The sequence below is a fragment of the Coffea eugenioides genome, chromosome 1 (assembly GCF_003713205.1).
Source record: "Coffea eugenioides isolate CCC68of chromosome 1, Ceug_1.0, whole genome shotgun sequence".
NCBI lineage: Eukaryota > Viridiplantae > Streptophyta > Magnoliopsida > Gentianales > Rubiaceae > Coffea > Coffea eugenioides.
In genome coordinates this window covers 47,214,516-47,215,610 of record NC_040035.1, presented here as the reverse complement: position 1 = coordinate 47,215,610, position 1,095 = coordinate 47,214,516, and the positions used below count along the sequence as shown (strand labels likewise).

Here is a 1,095-nt window from a genome sequence, read left to right as displayed (position 1 = left end):
TGAGCTTGTTTGATATGGCCAGAGTTCTACAGCCAGAAGAAACTTCGAATAATCTTATCAACCAAATGTGAAGTCTAACCCTTGATTAACTCTACCAAAAGTTAAAATGCATACAAGTGTCAATAATTACGCAAATTAAGTATCCCACATATGCAAGAAAACACACACACACACAGACGCGACCACAATTACAAATACAATAAGCTGAAATTTCCGTGCACTAACTGGTCACTTTAGGTTAACGTTAAAGTACAACTTCATATGGGTCCCCCTTCGCCATTCAGCCCTTTATATACCACCTCCCATTCCTTGCCCTCTTGTCAAATTAAAACACATTTCTAATTCTTCCTACCCTCCTCTCCAAAACTCTCTCATACAAATTCTCTCTTCCTCTCTCGAAAACAGCTATCTTCAAAAAATCTAACCTGCTCAACTCCCAAAATCAATAATAGAACAATGGAACAAAATTTGCCAGTGATAGCCAAAAAGTTTTGGCACATGGTACGGGTGGTATATTTCATGTTGAGGAAAGGGATATCCAAGGGAAAACTAATGACTGATCTCAACATGATGATGAAACGGGGCAAGATAGCCGGTAAGGCAATACAAAAACTTATGTTCCACCACAGCCATACTTGGGCATCATCCTTCGCTGCTTTCGCCGCCCATCACCGCCGCTCCCACGACAAACACCTCCCCTTCCCGGCTCCCTCTGGCGAATACTATGAGTTCAGCTGTAGCAACAGCCCAGCTTACCCTAGCTTCCACCTCCCATTCCACCTAAGCAAGCGCAAAAGCAACCACCACTCCAACCTCTTCACCTGCACTCAAGCGCCCGCGGCGGAGGACTCGGACGCAGCCGTGCATGCTGTCATGAGGGCCTTAGAGATGCTGCATAGCGAAACGGCCTCGCCGGCTTTGCCAGGGTTTGGAAAGAGCCCTATGGTTAGGCAGCTGAGGATAACCGACTCGCCGTTTCCTCTAAGGGATGTGGATGAAGATAGCCATGTGGATGAAGCTGCAGAGGAGTTCATATCCAGGTTTTACAAAGATCAGAGGAGGCAAAATGCAATGGCTGCTTTGGGACCTTGTTGA

At 46.0% G+C, this 1,095-nt stretch overlaps 1 protein-coding gene across 1 annotated transcript; it reads left to right on the top strand.

The window, feature by feature from the left end:
- The first annotated feature begins 456 nt into the window (after positions 1-456).
- LOC113773847 lies at positions 457-1,095 on the top strand. The gene has a single exon (XM_027318454.1). The coding sequence runs from the start codon at positions 457-459 to the stop codon at positions 1,093-1,095; it is 639 nt and encodes a 212-aa protein (XP_027174255.1).